Source organism: Salminus brasiliensis, chromosome 22 (assembly GCF_030463535.1).
Source record: "Salminus brasiliensis chromosome 22, fSalBra1.hap2, whole genome shotgun sequence".
Classification (NCBI taxonomy): Eukaryota; Metazoa; Chordata; class Actinopteri; order Characiformes; family Bryconidae; genus Salminus; species Salminus brasiliensis.
This window is the reverse complement of record NC_132899.1, coordinates 8,634,085-8,649,212: the sequence shown is the minus strand read 5'-3', so window position 1 is coordinate 8,649,212 and position 15,128 is coordinate 8,634,085. Positions and strand designations below refer to the sequence as shown.

The following is a 15,128-nucleotide window of genomic DNA, read 5'->3' as shown; positions in this document are numbered from 1 at the left end:
GAGTCATTTTGGAATATTTCCCTTGATCCCTTCATCGTGAAATTGACACTGTAAAGGCAGCTGATGTTTTTATGATTGTGTTTAAATAAATATTTTGACATGAATTGAGAAACACAGTTTAGCAAGAGAGCAGGTTTCAGTCTGAGGGGGAATTCCATTTAAAAAGCTTTTTTCTTTGCTGTTGGAAAAGTAAAGAGTAATAAACACAATGTCGTGATTATATCTGTGTTCAGAATTACAGTTAGCTGAGTTTAGATTTGTTCATTCATTATTGAAGCCATGGTTTTCCTCAATCTTGACTGGTTCCTGGAAGAGTGTTAGAGCGCTCTGGCTTTAACAGATGAAATCCCATCAGAGCGGAACTGAAAATCAGCAACAAATGTATTGGAAATCAATTCAAAGGCAACGGAAAACAGCAGATCGTCCCATAAAGTAATTGGTTTAGCGGGTGATGAGCAGTTATCTCCGGCATGTTCTCCGCTTAGTGGCTGTTTGAATATCAAGTCCAATGCAATTGGTACCACATGCGGAAAGATGAAGAGAAAGATTTAGTGTTGGGAGCTGTAGATCTTCCTGTGTGACGTGTCGGGACGTCTGTGAAGTGGATCTGACTGCACACACTCAGAGATTCGATATTCTCTGCAAAAAGCAAACTGTAGATCATAGCCAGTGTCTTGTGCTCGCTCACTTTCTTCGTCTCCCCTTTCTCTGAATCCCACTCATACTCTCTTCGTTCTTCACAGTTTCTCTTGTGCTCTCTCACACTCACCTGGTCACTCTCCCACGTTCACAGTCTCAAGCTTTCTCTTGTACTCTCTTCTTTCTCTGTCTCTGTGTGAACAGCAGAAGCTGTCCTGTGTCTTCTGAATTCAGCATTTATTTTCTATAGGGAGAGACAAGGCCAGTGTGTATGTCAGTAAATGGAGAAGGAGCTGCATGTGTCTTCATTCAGCTAGTGCAGCATTTTATTTTGTAATCACCTCCAAACAGTCAGAGTGTTCAGTGGCTTCAGTAATTTGGGCAGAAAAATGAACTTTTCTTAGTAAGAGGAATTGAGTGGGTAAAGACCAGTATAATGGAGTTCCCCTATCTTTATTAATACTGTGAAGCATAAAAAGTATAGCACTGCAAGTAGCCCCATGCACACACACCTCTCTTTGTAGGACTCAACACCCCAGCCACGAGCCAGACGCCTGGGAAATAAAACACACTCTGGAGTAAACGGTTTATCAGTGAAAGCCTTCTGCACACACTCTGGAGTGAGGCCCAGCCAACCTCTCCGTCGCCACTTAAAACTCAGCTTTTCAAACTGGCTTCAATCCGACAAGCTGAAGATAAGGTCCTGCAGCGCTGGGCCTCGCGCCGCATTAGTTGAATATTCTCTCACACACACACACACACACACACACACACACACACACACACACACACAAGCATATAAACTCACAATAACTGTTTATTGTAGATCTGATAGTTACTCCATTAAGACTCCAACTGTTCGAACAAATCTGACCTTCACATTGTAGCATTAATAGAGTAGAGGTTCTTTATTGTTTTTTTTAAGGAAATGGAATGATTGATTTCATTTTGTGTGTGTGGTGCATCGTCCTAGCAATGTGTGCATTTGCTAAAGTCACATCCCAGGAAGGCAAATTAAATCAATCACAACTCACTTGACACAACAAAAACATCCACACTGCTCTCATTTCACATGAGACATTTATCATTAATTATAATTAATGATATAATTATAATTAATTATAATTAGGATTAAATCTGCCCAAAATAATTTATTATATTCCAACGTTAGATACACACTGACCCATTGACTTCTGGAGAACTTTGGTTAAAGTTTCTGTATTTTCACAATTTGTTGCAAAAGAACAATAGGCAAGGTCAATATTGTGAGGTAAATTTTTACCAATATTGTGCAGCTTATGTGTTTGTATGTATATTTTACCAATATTGTGGTGTGTGTAAAATATTATAAATAATATACATGATATTATATAATAATATAATGTGTGTGTGTGTGTGTGTGTAAAATATATAACATCTGTCAAAATCTATTCTAATTGGCATTATGAATAGACCAATAGAAATGCTCCAAAATATGTAAAATGACTTCCGTTGAAGTTGAAGGTAAAGAACGTAATTTTCCTTGTTCTGGATTTTTTTTATTATTATTATTACTAATTATTGTCAACCCAATCAGCAGAGTAATTTACTAGTATAGTCATTCTGTACTGACACTAGCGGTTTGCTTTCTAGTTTGAAGTCTTCTCTAAAAGGTAACTCTACTGTGTGTTTTGTCTGTTTTGCAGCTAAACATGAACTGGAGGCCCAGGAAAGCCAGCTGAATGACACTCATAAAACGTAAGAGACCTTTTGTTCTGTTTGTGTTTGGTAGTTGTAGTTCACCTCCTAATTAAACATTAATAGCTCAAACATGTCCAACTTTGTCAATTCACAACTTTTCTAATGCTAAAATGCTTCAGCAAACAGTGGATCAGTTCTTTATTATTCACACTTAAACCTCAGATATTCAGCTCTCCTTCCAAATCTCTCCAATCTCTCTCTCAGACTATCCAAAAACATGAGCTAGTATGTTTTTCCTCACTGACCTAATGTTCCTGTAAATGTTCTTGGTGAAGCTTTCAGATGTATGAAGCAGTGGAGTTGGAGGATAAATATACAGTGTGAAGGCATATAGTGGTTACAGCAGCTTCACCGTAAACACATGGAACTCTCTCCTGTAGGTCTGTCACTACCATCCTACATTCTCTCTGCGTTTGAGAGGATCAGTGAGACATTATGTCTAAAATTAATAGAATTAGATTTTATACAGTATTGTTTTTAACCATTTCATTTGAAAATACTTACATTTTTAGTGACTTATTGTCCCAATGTCATTTATACAGTGTTTTGTAAAGCCTCAATGGGAATGGCTAAATATTTTTGCTAGTAATCTTTGTACTGCAGTAAGTAGTCAGTGTGCTCGATCAATACAAGCAAGATGATTTGAGATGGGATGGAGGCTAAAGACTACAAAAAGAAAAATCACATGATGCAAAAATACATGAAATGGGAACATCTCTGCTAAGCATTTTCTCTAGATGATTGGTAGAAGTTGGGGTGGGGGAGGTATTAGGATATTATTGGTTAATTTTTCTACTGCACAGTGGTGCATTATGCCAAAACTGAAGACATTTTGAAAATGGCAAAATTAAATTACATTAAGATTGGGATACAAATTCTGTCTTCTAAATGGAACATAATGATGAAGTATGTTAAAAGACATGAACTTTGAGTTAAAAGGATCCATTTTAATTGGTCTCTTTGAGCGTGCTGTTTAATCAGCATCCGAAATACTAAATACTGCCATCATGCCCAAAGTGGTGGCCATCAGCATGCGAGGATTTCAGGAAGACTCACTTAGCAGGCTGTCATGATGAATAGAAACAATTAGTTATCTGGTTTAGATGCTGTCAAGCTGTCTCCTATCGTGTATAAGAAGGTTTTTATTATTAATGCGTCTAGTAATCTACACCGTATACTAAATTGTCCATTATGAGCAGTGTCCCGTCACTTGTAGAGCCATTTCAGCAATGCTTGACTGGGGCCTTAATCATTATCATCAATTTTACACTGCACATATAGGCCTTGACAGCCCCTTCTTACAGTCTAAACTGACCTATACCCAAATTTCCTCACGGCTGTTGTAGAGCACAGGACATTAACAGTCCTTAACCCACTACATAAAAATGCTGTTTTTTCCAAGTTGTACATATTTTCTGTCAGTTAAAGCTGGATCCAGAAGCAGTATAAACATGCATGTAGACAGAGTCCAGCAAGAGGGGTGGGTTACGATTAAGTACAGTTCCACACACATTTTATGGACCATCAGAATAAACAGTAAAATGTCAGGTAGGTCTAGCACGCTCACCGACGTTACCTCATCTCGTCTGTCCATGTTTATCCTCCTTCAGTCCAGTACATCTACAGCCAAAGACTTAGTCAACAGGGAGAAAGGTGGCTGCAGACAGTTTGGCATCTCTGACACTGTTATTTATACTTGCTTAAAGGCAATTTACGCTCAATCTGGCTCAATTAAAACTAAGCCAGTGTCTTCCAAGCATATAATATATGGAAAAGCTTTCCTTACCTTTCCCCGTGGAGGTATAAAAAGCGCCCGGAGTGCTAGAGATGTAAATATAATTCGCTGGTAGTCAGACAAAGCTATGTGTAATGCTTAGGGCAACACATGTTATATGAAATTTGACATGTAGTCAAAACATTAGAGGGGCAGTAATCGAGTTACAGACCAAAATGCTGCTCTCGGTGCCCTGAAGTGTGGCTTGGATTTCAGTTGAGTTTATTCTGAGTTTGAGCGCATACTTGACCGTTTGCACTTTGTTAATGATAAACTGTAAAGTAATGGTCAGCGTTTATTTTTCGAGGCACCATGTGCCAGTAAGTCCTCCAGGCAATAAAGAGGACGGCTCTGACATTTCTCGTAATTGTATAGCTGGGAATATTAATGTTAGAGTCCATATCCTGGAAAACTAATTTTCTTAAAAGGCTCATATAAATTAAAACTGAAATTGTATTGTAAATCTAGGAACTCCCCTCCTCCCCCCCTGAAAAAGGACACAATTGACCAAGCGCCACCAATCATGCATATGCCAAGCGTGAAAAAAAACAACAACTATTAATTAAAAAGCAGCTTGAGAATAGTTGTCATTTGAGCATGCAAATGAGGCACAAGGTCTAGTGGACGAGTTGCTACCAAAGATGAAGATATGTCTTGCGTTGGTGCTAACCTCACGAGGCAACACCACACCACCCTATCGACATTTGAGGAAGCATCATAGACAGCTGTATGATGACCACATTGCCTTATCGTTGTTCATTGTTGACTTTTAATGTTTAAAAGTCATCGTTTAGTCCTAGTCAAGAGGGTGCTGCACGGGTTGAGTTGCTGCCAATGGTATTGGCGATTTTCCCATTGGCATTGGTGGACGGAAGAATGGATTCCACATAATACTAGCAAATACTGGAGACAAATGTGAAACCATCTGCTAAAAAAGCTGAAGATGAAAAGAGGCTACAGGATAATGACTTGAAACATACTTCAAATCAATTACCTGAAGTGAGGCAGACTGAAGCTTTTGGAATAGACCTTAAATAAACGGTACAGTGAGATGACTTTTTGTACATTTGTGTGTGTGTGTGTGTGTGTGTGTGTGTGTGTGTGTGTGTGTGTGTGTGTGTATGTATGTGTATATATATATATCAAACAAACAGCACAGTTACAATGTTGTAAAATATTAGGGTGGGTCAATTTGCCAAAGGGTGCCCAGCCTTTTGCATAAGACTGTAGGCCCCACTCATTAATGCTGTGGTCATAATGAGTAAAGGCCCAGTCACAGAAACAGCCTGTTTAATTTTAAGAGCTAAAAAGAGGATGGAAAATGTGCTTGTACAAATAAATATCTGCTTTTGGTACAAAAATCCACAAAGGTGGTTAAAATGGAATGGATTGCTTGTTAGATGTTTAAATTATAGAAGCAGAGAATGATCAACTTGAGCTTAACCCAAGAACATCTTGGTTAAAATTATTTATACTTTTTTTTCCCCCTCAGGTTCCTGGAGTTGACTGCGTTCTTCTCTGTAAAGGCAAAGAGCGGAGAGAAAGAGGTTTCTCCCAACACATTCTTCTCAGTGTGGCATGAGTTCTCCACAGATTTCAAAGACCTGTGGAAGAAGGAGAATAAGCTCATCTTACAGGAAAGGTGAGTGACCTCGTAGTGGAATCAGAATAGCTAGAAATATTTTTAGCCTTTCTTTTTTTTCCCAGGGAACATGTTTTGTTTAGTCCAGGTTCAAGGGCTGTCCTATTCTGTAATCTCTCAGGAATGCTCAAACAGCCCTCTCAACAGAAGACCTTTAGCCTGTGTTTTTACTCCATTTTTAAAGACTGTTGCATTCAAATATGTCCCCATTGATTCATCATCCCCCAGGATGCAGACGAATCAATAACAGCACTCGTCTCCTTTGTCAGGATGTTGCTCTTTAAATGTTGAGTCAACATTTTGGGCCTGCTTTTGTGAAAAAGTAGCTGGGTGGGCAGTGCAGGAAACCTATCTGGGGGTTTTAGGGGTGTCTGTGTAAAGAGTTGGAAGAGTATTCCTTTACTGTAGTATTAATTCAGTAGCCTGAGTATTGTCATGTAATTCATGATAAACATTGGTGATATAGCTAACACATATGTGTGTAAAATGTGACCACCTAGACTAGGGATGGGCAATTCTAGTCCTGGAGCACTAGATTCTTGCCTAGTTTTGTGCTGTTCCTGCTCAGGCAAACCTGATTCAACTCACCTGTTAATTGCCAGGTTTAGTAGGTATGTTGAAGCCAATCAGCAAACCATGCTGGACTTCAGCCCCTGTTGCCCACCCCTGCTCTACCCTAATTTTTTTTTTTGTGGGGGGAGGGTTGTTTTTTGTTTTTAAGTGAAATTAAAGTCCTGTTTGTTTATTTATTATTTTTTTATTTTTGTTGAACCTATATGAATTACTCACTTCATAGTGTTGTTGTGAAAAGCTGGGTTTAAACCAGAAAATGCAAATATCACTGCCACTGGTACAGCAGAATACTCCCAAAATAGCTTCGAGTGAAAGACATGCTGGTAGTGGAGATAGTGTGTAGTTTTGGTGGCATGTCACTCCGGGTGAACCACGAAAAAAAGACTGGCAAATTTTTCCTTTGCCACTGCATATCTTCCACACTGCAGACATCTAAACCTGGAGAGGTGTGTTGAAACATTACTCATTGGTTTCCTAATAAAGCCGGATTGCGTCCCCACATCTGACTTATGCTGATCATACACTAGATGACTTCTCTCACATTTAAAATGCATCTTTAGTATGTGTCAGATTTCATGACACTTCTGTGATGTGTGTGTGTGTGTTCATTTCAATGCACAAGCTGTTGCATATTTTTGTATGTATTGTCAAATTGAGTCAAATTGTCAATTGTTATTGAGTATTGTCAAATCATCCAAGACCTATGTTTCTCCTCAGTGTAGTTGGGGGCGTAGGGTGGTGATCATCCTACACCCTGACGCTCTAGTCTCTGAATGCAATCAAATCCTCACAGAAATGCTCCACAACGTTGTAGAAAGCCTTCCCTGGACTTTAAAGACTTCAACAAAAGCAGGATAAACACTCTTAATACGCTTGATTTGGGAAGAAACTGAGGTGTCCCAATACTTTTGTCCATATAGTATAGTATGGGTGGTTTCTTCCACATTGAAAAATTAGAAAAAAATAGTACCACAGTTGAATGATCAGTCACAGTATCAGCTCAGCCCTGCAGCGCGGCTCTGCATTTGTTTGCAGTAAAAGTAATCATTAGACGTTGAGCCCTGACGGTCCGGGCACGGAGGCACGGCCCTGCTGGCAGACTATATGTCAGGAGCCCTCGGAAAATACTGCTGCGTGCTGCTGAAAAAGCTGCAGGGTCAAATTTGTTACAGTTCGCACCCACTCCGGCCTGAGTGATGGAGCCTGGCTTTGTAGTGACAGGCGAAAGTGGACGCTGCAGCATTCCACGAATTAGAGACTCCGACACGGAGATGAATCTTCCTCACTTTACCACAACACCTCCTTCCGGCTCGTGGGCCCACACTCGGAGTGTGTGTGTGTGTGTGTGTGTCTTTGATAACTTTAATCTATCTAGTGGTCAGAGATCAAAGCAGAGTTGTACAGGTGCTGCAGTCTTTTATTTTTCTTACGGGAAATGCTGTTAGTCACTGTTTTGTAAGTAATACTGCATGATCCATTTCTTCTGTAGCATCAGACACATTCCCTTAGACCCAAAACCACGCACGCTCTGTCCAGGTTTATTTTCTCTTGCGTAAATGTTTAGCTTTACGGCTGTGGAGGGTCACCCCAGCCCAAATGAATGGGATCCCCTCTTCATGGCAGTGACTTGGTGCCGTCCGTCTGGACTCGCGGCACCGTTTTCCCATAACTTGTGCCATATGTTTGATATTAGATTATATCTCTTGTACTTAAAATTCGTTGAAAAGGGGAGAGCTTGTGAAATGAACCCTGACTATTTTTCTAACCCCAATAATGAAAAGAATACTTGATTAGGTACAGTTAGCTTCCAGTGGTTTCTGATGAGGTTTTGTGATAATGTCAAGAGTCAACAAATACAAATTAGCCCGGTCTGTTGGAACGCAGGAGAGCGGGAAGGCTTTTCCATTATTCATTGGAAACCGCCACCAAAGAGCAGCCATATCAGACTACATCTGTCCTGAAATGTACAATTTAGAGTGCGTTTCCCTAACCTCAGACTCTGTTGCTCTCAGAAGCCCCCTCCTCTCATCCTGTTCGCTTGCTTAACATACGTTTACCTGATTTTTAGATTTGAGCATATGACCCGTTCTATGGAAGTGACTACTTAAGAAAATAATGCCGGGTCATGGGGCTCTTCCACCTTTCCCTTATCTATCTGAGAGTAGGTGGGGATCAAATTTACGATGATTTCAGGTTTCTAGTCATTTGTGTGCTTTTCATCTGGCTCGTTTATCTAGCTTTGGGCTTTTACCCGCTGCTTTCTTTGGAAGCTGTTTACTGCTCTTATTATTCATGATATATAATTTAACCTCCATGTAAGTTTATAGTGGAACAACATCAAGTACTTTCTAAAAATGACTGTGAAAGACATGAAGATCTACAATATTAAACTAGACAGAGCAATTAACTTTGTATGACCGTGTACATTTCCGATCTGATTAGAAAGATTATCAGAACAGATCGAGTTAAATTCTGATCCTAGTTCAGGCTATTTTACCCAATTTGCTGTGTTTACACAGTTGTTGGAGTCATAAATGATAACTTTCAGAAGTTATATCAGCAGTTTGGAACTGTGTAAAGGTGAAAATGAAGTGTGTTTTCTGTGGAGAAGAACCCTGACCTTTAGCCAAAACAAACGAGTCGTAAACTAGTGCGTGTTTAGAGGAACAGCACTTGGATTTTTTTTTGTTTTGTTTTTTTTTGTTGTTTTTTTTAAATCATTTATTTATTTTAGGTAGTAAGTGCAGCCTCTAACTAATCGAAAGTTACACATCATATTTAGTGGGGCCTGTACAAAGTTTGGACGTCTTAGAGTCTTTGCTGTAAAACCCTATTTGGCAGAAATCACAGCTAATTGCCATCAGCAGTCAGAGTCCGAAAAAGCACAATTGACGTTGCTCTCTAAGGGGTGGGTAATGGCCCGTCCTCCCCATATTACTCCTGATGATGTGATGTTGGTCAGCTCAGGCGCCTGTTAGCTGTAGTACCGGAGCTGGGGAGCTGCTGCATCAGGATCAGCGGCAGTTGGAAAAGAGACGGCAGCTGGCTTCACATGTGTCTCCTCCGACACGCTCGTCTTTACCCCTCCTAATACTGGGGGCATTGCTAGTGATTGGGGGAGTTCAGATGAATAAACACTGGGCACTGGGTAATGATGTAGCAAATAGAGTAAAAAAAAAAAAATAAAAAAAAAGGAAATACCATTTTAGAAAGTTTTTGCTAATAAAGATCTGAAGGGGGGGGGGGCTGTGCAATGCTTAAATTAACGCTTAAATGTAAAAATTCAATAATTTAAATAGTTTAAGGGTGTGTTTATACGTGTAGTTCAGTATTTGGTCTGGACCAGGCAAGGAAATTGTACATTGTTGCATTTCGGTCCTGATTTCATGCTGATATATTTGCAATCGAACCAGAATGTGTGTGCGGGTCCTGCGTTATTCACACAATAACTAGTGGGTGAGATTCAGTTTGCAGCACCGTGGTCATAGTGGACAAACATCCAGCTGATTGTGGGTTGAAGAGGGCAGGTAATATCTCGACCCTTCTTTTATGAAAATTAATGAACATAAAAAATAAGATAATTATAAGGATGAATCATATATTTAAGGATTCTGAGAGTCTTGCCCCCTTTCTACTTAGGGAGATTTGACAGTTGACACCATATCTGACAGTTTGCAATAAAGAGCTGACCAAATATAAACACACCCTGAATGTCTGTCTGATTGCGTCAATAAAATGATCTGATACCAATATTGAAAAATGACTAAACTTTAAACAGTTTTTAGTATTTAATTTCAACACCTCAGCCAATCATAGTCTGACTACTCAACCACAGGAAGGAACACACAGCTAACATCACATCCTGATCCTCATGCTCATCTATACTGATATACCGTTGATCTCCATACTGGACAAAGCAGACAGATCGGGGACATCCCTAAGTGTAATGGCCCTTTCTAAGGCAGTGTGCTTCACTGGCTCCTGCTGTTGAGGTGTGGCACGTTTACTAAACGGCGTCACCTGGTTGAGGTAAAGACCTGAAATGTCTTCGTGAATGATTTATGAGATCTCTGCTGAATCCCAGTTTGGATAAAAGATCTCCGTCCCTTTTTTTGCTGAACTTGTTGCCTCTGTGTCTCCTGTGTGCTGATAATGCGTCACTTTCCTGAACAGAGCGCCTCTTTATCTGACAGGGCAAAATGACGGCTTTTGACTCCTTAAGTGCATCTCTCTCAATAGCTCCCCTGAGCACCGAGACATCAGATAGATTAGTTCCCACCGGCGGACTGGCGGGGGTGTTGCATTTCTCCTGACATTTGCTTGCCCCTCTTAATCAGTAGATCAGTCTCTAAAGTGTTTGTCTTCCTTCTCCAATGGCACCTAAAACCCCTAAAGAATTTCCCCCCTCAGTGTCGCTCAGCCCCAATTTGTCATGAATCATTGTCGTCTGTGCGTTTGAATAGGAGAGGGGCGTTAGGAGCTTTCTGACACACACACACACCCCTAACCGGAGCCAACAGAGACTGATCTGTCTGACACTGATCCCTAAAGATTCTCTTTTTCACTCTACATCCCTCTTTCTCGCTCGTTCTCACACCCGTATCTCCTCTCATTTTGTCTTTTCGCGCTCTGATTCAGATTGAAATCGCTTTATTGGCTTAAATGCCAGTAAAGGTCTGAATACCAGCCAATATTTACATATTTTTTTATGATTTATTGAATTTGCTACTGTTCATTGCATGAAATTGAAAGGTTCAGTTTTAATAGGAAAATGTTTGATTTGTAGGAAATAAAAAGACCTGACCGTTCTTAATGATTCTGTTACAGTACTACAGGTTGTTGAAGTAATACCATGCAAAATGCACCTGAACTTCTTAGCATGAATATAGCTTACAGATGAGCCTTTTTAATGATAATTAATATACATAAAAAGCTAAAATAATCAGAATTGGTCATATATTTAAGGATTTGGAGAGTCTTAACCCCTTTCCACTTAAAACACTGAGAAATGTTACTGTTGGCCACCATATCTGGCAGTTTGCGGTGAAGAGCTAAGAGTTAGTCAGTAAAGCACTGTTCAACAATGAGTTTTTAACGCATTAAATTTGATATCTGTATTAGATTATCAATCAGGGTGTAACTGCTGTATGTTGATCATGCTTTCTTTCAGTGAGGCTTTTACACTCATGGGGTCCAAGCATTTTGTGAACACTCTGTCAAGTAAAAAAAAAAAAGGAGAATGCTGGACCATATAAAATTTTGAAATTCATGTACACATTTTAAAGATTCTTCTTTATATATGTGTAATTAATTAAATTACTTTGTATTTGAAAGGAATGTGCAGTGGAGGCATTTCCACTAGTGCTTTTTTTGACTTATGAACCTCACCATGCACAGTATTGTACTGTACACACCTGTAATTATGCATCTGCATGTATGTTAACACTGGCTTACTTGCACACATGATATGGGTGTTATGTATACTCATATTCTCACTCTGTCTCTCTCCTGCGCTCTGTCTGTGTATGAGGTTGACCCTGGTCTCAGGAGAGAGCTCATATGTTTATTTGTTTCTCTAACCCTCCCTCTGCTTAAAGGCTTGACTTGGCTAAACATGGGCTTAAGTGGAACAGCCTCGAGCAGAGTGATACTCAACTTTCCCTTCAAAACAGCACTTACTCGAAGTGGACATCACTCGGCGGAGTCGTTAAGGACTCGAGTTTCACCGTTGAGGCTCGTTCTTTGTGCTTTGCTTTTACATAGGAGGAAAATGGGGGAACACATGAATTAGACTGATGAATGTAGTGTTTGGGATTGTATTCAGTTTAAGTGCAGCTGTATTTGCTGGTGATGGCACTGAGAAGCTTCTGTAAGAGTGTTTTTAGTTTCAACACCTATGATTTTTCCCATCTTTATAACCTTGCATTAAATCTACTTTAGTGTAAAGCTGTAGATCAAACCAGTCTTGTATTCCGTTATTTATCTCACGTTAACAGAATTTAGCAGATCTGGTTACCCAGAGAGTCTTAAAGTACTTGCTCACCCCTGGCCAGTGTAAACCAGCGGTCTCCAACTTTCCTCTAGAAGAGCTACCTTTCTGCAAGTTTCAGCTCCAGCCCAAATCTAACACACCCTTATCCAGCTATTCAAGGACATCTGAAGGCTGTAATGAGTTGAATCAGGTAGGGTTGATTAGAGTTTAATCCAGGGTGTAATCTGTGTAAGGTAGTTCTCTCGGACCAGGATTTGGAGACCACTGCTCTGAAGTTAAGAACCTGCCAGAACCAAGAATCACTGACATTCAGACATAAGAAGGCAATTCATTTTCAGATTCATATAAATTCTTTTCAAAGTGGTAAGATTTCAGTCAGGGACTCACTCAGGGACACTCAGTGAAAGTTTGTTCCACCACCTGTACTCCAGGAAATTGAAGAGTTTTAAATTTTGTCTTCCACACACATTAAAAGATGGTTGGTCAAGCCGAGCCACCAGGTAGAGAGAGAGGCTTGTCTATTTTTGGCTTTGTTGGCCAGCGTCTGAAGTGAGCACCAAAGGGAGCCCAGAAAAGGGTGCACACGAGGAGTGACCCTGCCGGATTCAGGAAGATTGAAGTCATGCTGATGCATTCTGGACCAGTTACAAAAGCCTGAGGCGTGGTCAAAATATTCCCTACATAAAGTTTACTCTAGAGGGATTAACTGTGGAGGAATAACAAAACATTGTTTGTCTAATGAGCAGCAGTTCTGAATGCAGATCAGTTTCTGTGATTCTTGTGCATCATTTCAGCTGAAGAGCTTCATGCATATACTGAAGGTTCGGTTTTTGGCTTTTTGGGTACTGAAAGCTCTACAGATGCAAGTGTGATGAGGTCTAATTGAGTTCACTCCCTTATTTTTTACGTAATTTTCTATATAAATAGAAAAGAACTTGAGGAAACAAAGCAACATAACATACAACTATGTGATAACTTTCACCGATGTTCCTATGAAACGTTCTGAACATAAGTACTCGAGAATTCCTCCCTAATGACCTGAGGGGTTCGAACCCAGTAATAGTTTAGCACCTGTTGGCGTATATGAGATCAGAAGTAGTGTTTGTTACATTTGCCTCAACCATGGTAAGGATGTAGACCTCTAAATTTCAATTTCACTTTTCTTAAGTTATAAGACAATAAACATTAAATGTATATAGCGGATAAAAGTTGGTTTCACCTGCTAAAGTTGGTTAATTAATTAATTGATTGTTAATTAGGGTGGGCAATATGGCAATGCTTTATCGTATTGTTATTCACCATATGCATTTCAAAGCGTATTGAGGAGACCGCCAGTGCTTAAAGAACACTGATCATCCAGTTAATCAGACTATTCACACAGTTTGTATTGAACTATGCAGTTGAAGTACAGCAGATTATGAATAAATTTCACTGTACTCAGTATGGGATAGTATTTGCTGCTGATGCAGGTGTTGTGAAAATATCTTTAAATAGAGTGATCATTTTACCATATGGCTCACTACTAATGTTAATTACATATGTGATCTGTCCCTAAAATGTCCTTGATTTTAGGCAACTTGCACTATAGGTGCCATGTAACACTAATGCGAGCCTAACTGTGAAACTTCAGTAAACAACCTTTAATCCTTTATGATTGAAGACTAGATAATAATGAGGCAACATTCAGTCATCAGGCCCCTGCGACTGGTCCTTAACCTTCCGAAGTTTACCCATGCGTACCCATCACTGGCACACTTCAAAGAGGAAACACTAGTCTGCAAAGCAAAGAATGGTCCAGCTCCTCCCTACCTGATGGCAGTGGTCAGAACCTGATCCACACTAAGAGACCTTTGTGCTTTAAGTGCGCCTAAGCTTGGCCAGTCATCTCTCAGGGCGCGTTAAAGACAGGCATTGAGGTTATTCTGTCTTCTGAACTCCCCCTGAGTGTCCGAACTTTCTATCCTTAAACACCAACTAAAGAACCTTTTTTTTTTTTTTTTTTTTTTTTTTTTTTTTTTTTTCTATTGGGGTTATTGGGTGCTAATTTCTGGCAGGGTGGGCACTAGCTTTGGATATTCTGAGTGAATGTTAAAGCTCTGGATAAGAGTGTCTGCTAAATGGTGTAGTTGTAAATCTGTTGCATACAGCTATATTTATTATTTTAAATACTATTTTTTTGTGTTTTTAAAGCAGGAGTTATTCAATAGATGTATTTAAAATAGCCACAGTATCCTATAGGTTAGACATACAGGTAAAAATCTGTACTTGTTTTCACTGAATGACAAATTACTTCTCTCTACACCTAATTTTATTCTCAAAAACAGACAAATGAATACAAATAGACAATATTGCCTAATTGAACGTGAATCCTTCCCAGCACATATTCATTAAAGGCTATTTCTTGGACCACATCTAAAGATTTGTCTCTCTACACAGTTGCAAAGCTTGTCAAACTGCATTGGCTGCAGTATGCATGATATATAGCTTTGTCGCCAAGTAGCCAGTACAAATATAGAGATCAAAACTGGTATTCAACTTTTTTTTTTAAAGATCAGATTGACCCTAAGAGTTGGAGGAGCACCTAGATCAAATAGACAGTCACGAAAGATAAATCAGTTATTCCTGCTTTGTTTTGGTTTGTAATCCCACTGTGAACCAGCCAAGCAATTCAGGCATCTTTCCTTTCTCAGTTGGTCAGCCGCCCCCAATCGCTACCCCACCACCACCCAATAACCCACCCACCACTCTCCAATGCTGGTAAGTGTCAG

At 39.7% G+C, this 15,128-nt stretch overlaps 1 protein-coding gene across 2 annotated transcripts in view; it reads left to right on the top strand.

Moving 5' to 3' along the window:
* Nucleotides 1-15,128, top strand: part of fmn2b (formin 2b) — a 103,054-nt gene that overhangs the window by 81,208 nt on the left and 6,718 nt on the right. For both annotated transcript variants that reach the window (XM_072667407.1, XM_072667406.1), the window contains 2 exons: nt 2,325-2,376; nt 5,646-5,795. In XM_072667407.1, coding sequence (XP_072523508.1) covers nt 2,325-2,376; nt 5,646-5,795 — 202 coding nt within the window. The remainder of the gene's footprint in view (nt 1-2,324; nt 2,377-5,645; nt 5,796-15,128) is intronic.